Genomic DNA, 2,851 nt, shown 5'->3' on the forward strand with positions numbered 1-2,851 from the left:
ATCTATCTTTAATCTATCTTTAATCTATCTTTAATCTATCTTTAATCTATCTATCTTTAATCTATCTATCTATCCGCTGATATGAGGAGAGAGAGCCCGTAGCTATCCTTAGCCCTGTGTTCTCAACACGCATGCTTCTTATTCTATCATATCTCTATCTTTATATCTATATCCAAGGCATATTGATAGACATTCTACGGTTTGCAGTCAGTATGTGAAGACAAACTTTTGACTTTTTCTTTTTTGTGGCTGTCCGTCTGTGGTTGAAGATGACGGGGAAGGCGCCCGAATCAGTCGAGGGCTCGGCGCTGGTCAGCAAGGCTTCGTAGAGCAACAGAAACTCCTAGCCCGGTAGGTAGTCCACATTTGACTTCGCTTCCTTTATACATTGAGCTAGGTCCCTCTTTCTTCTTAACGACTTTCTCTTCACACGTTCTCTTGAGCTCTCCTTCACTTAGAGAAGTGCCTCCTATACAATTCACAAAGAGGTGAGAATAGGAGCAGGGGACCTAAGCGTTTTTTCTCTTTCTAATAGGTGCATGCTGATCTATAGAGATTTGTGTGCCTGACATGTGTGTATATTATGTGCGTATGTGGGTGAACCTGTAGAACTCGTGCTTGCGCGGCTTAAATGCTACCTGTGTGCATATAGATATATATACACAGACAGACGTACATATATATATATATATATATATATATATGTACGTCTGTCTGTGTGTACATACACATCTATAATACATATGTCTACATGTCCATGTACAAGACCGTCGGCTTCGTAGACCAGAGAAGGAGCGTTTGTGTGTGAAGATGAAAGACAGAGGAAAGAGAACCCAGCAGAAGACTTTTCCATCCATTCTTGGAAGACGTCGTCGTTCTTAATCTTCTTGTGTCTACAGAGTCGTTGAAGCACTGGAGCAACTCGCGGCAAAACAAGCGGTGGACCCGCTTGCCGCTGTAAGCCTTTTTTCCTTGTGTTTGCATGCAGTGAAATCGTTTCTTTCTTTTTCGCAGAGAAGAGAGAGGAGGTTCTTCAACTTGAGAATGAGTGTGAATGATAGCCAAGAAAGAAGGACGGAGCTGTTCAGGGCTGTCGGTTTGCCGTTAGCAATTGTATCTCCATCGTAGGGGGGTGTATGTACACCTGGATACACCACTCTTGCAGTCTGAAGGAGATGTAGCCGTCGCGTACTTGCTGTATGATGTACACATAGGCGCAGTTACGAGGAGTCGCTCCTGTATATACGGAGAAAAGGCATGTCTACATTTCCGGGCAAGCAATACGAATCTAAATCGTGGTCCTTTTTCATATGAACGTCTGCATGCGACGGGGTAGTATGTACACACACTACACGACATCTGTATTCTACACTTTTTACCCTTACCTGTCTCTCTTTCTCAAAATTTTTCTTCTTTTTCCTCCAGACACAAGGCGTTTGTCTAGATTCTGCTTTCTGTCTTACTCCCCCAAGAGTATCTCTGTCACGTTCGCTGTACATACACCGTCGTTTGCATGAAGCGTACAGATTAACGTAAAAAGAAAAATAACCCAACTTGTATTTCTTTTGTCTGTGTTGGGTTTCCTTGTTATGTTGCCTCTTTCCACTGTATATACAGCGTCGATGGGACCTCGAGAAGGACGTTTTCTTTGCAGGTGAAGAGCTCAGCTGGAGATACAATTTTCTTCGTGTTTTCTCATTCTTGTCCTCTCTCTTGTTTCTCTTTGCATCTTGACGGCTGAGTGGTGATGCGTCTTATATACGGGGAGGAGGCAGGCTTCATTCATATAGGCATCTCTCATCTGACAGCATCATTATTATGTATGATCAGGCGGGTAGACCTGCTTGTAGACCTGCTTCTACTACTTCAACCATGTGTACACTCATGTGCATGCAGATATCTGCGCATGCACCCGGGGGTGTACATACACCGTCCGAGAAGCTGTTTGATGGCTGTAGAGAAGATCCTTTCCACTTGTGTGATGCTGCATGAGCTAGACTGAAGAAGCAAAGGGACATGCGTCTGATAGTCTCTAGGGTCTTCTACAACATTTGCCTATACGACTACAAGGCATCGGGAAGCATCTGCTTCTACGAGTACATGATAGCCTTTGTTTCACGTCGCCCCTGTGTTGAATAGGATTCCATTCTCTCTCCTTTTCTCTCTATATAAAGATGAGCGTGGTGGTCCGTCACATAGATATCTGGACTTCTCTAGGGTGTCTTACTTTCTCTTTAGGTCTCTCTCTATGTACGCGTGTGTGTGGCGAGTCATTCTCTGAACAACAAGTCGTGACGGTGTTGTTTAATGCTCTCTCATATAGACCTTTTTGCATAATAGAGATATCGTCGTTTTCAGAAGGCCTGTAGACTCAAATGCAGTAATCTGTAGACACAAACACCCTTGCCCCTATGACCTATTCTGCTGCACATGCATGCATAAATGTGTATATATGTATACATGGAGAGAGTGAGAGAGATAGATGGANNGAGAGAGATAGATGGATTGAGCCGAAGAAGGAGGAGACGTAGGGAGACGTTAAAGAGTTAAGATGCTGGGATACAGACGAGAGAGGCAGGAAAGCCTTTGCCTTTCCTTTGTATTTCAACTCAGGGCTAGTCTTGCATGCACAGACGGAGGAGCCACAGGAACACCCGCCGTTCCGAGAGAAGTAAGCGGCAACAAGTAGAGGAACGAAAGAAATATAAACTTTCTCTACCAGCTCTTTCATGCTTTATTGAGTACCCACACAAAGAGGAAGAAGAGAGGATGGCTTTTTCTTGAATGCTACTTCCTTGCGTGAAGTGCGTGTGTGCATGCATGCATGCATTCATACGCATTAAGTACACTG

General features: G+C 44.0%; 1 protein-coding gene across 1 annotated transcript; it reads left to right on the forward strand.

Annotated features, from left to right (window-relative positions):
* Nucleotides 1-273: 273 nt before the first annotated feature.
* CSUI_008576 (uncharacterized protein) lies at nt 274-2,676 on the forward strand (the record flags this gene model as incomplete). The annotated part of the gene is made up of 4 exons (XM_068068704.1): nt 274-351; nt 900-957; nt 1,618-1,654; nt 2,614-2,676. Coding segments are annotated over 4 exons (234 nt in total), but the record flags the coding sequence as incomplete, so codon positions are not given.
* Between the last annotated feature and the right edge of the window lie 175 nt (nt 2,677-2,851).

Source organism: Cystoisospora suis, assembly GCF_002600585.1.
Source record: "Cystoisospora suis strain Wien I chromosome Unknown contig_4846, whole genome shotgun sequence".
Taxonomy (NCBI): domain Eukaryota; phylum Apicomplexa; class Conoidasida; order Eucoccidiorida; family Sarcocystidae; genus Cystoisospora; species Cystoisospora suis.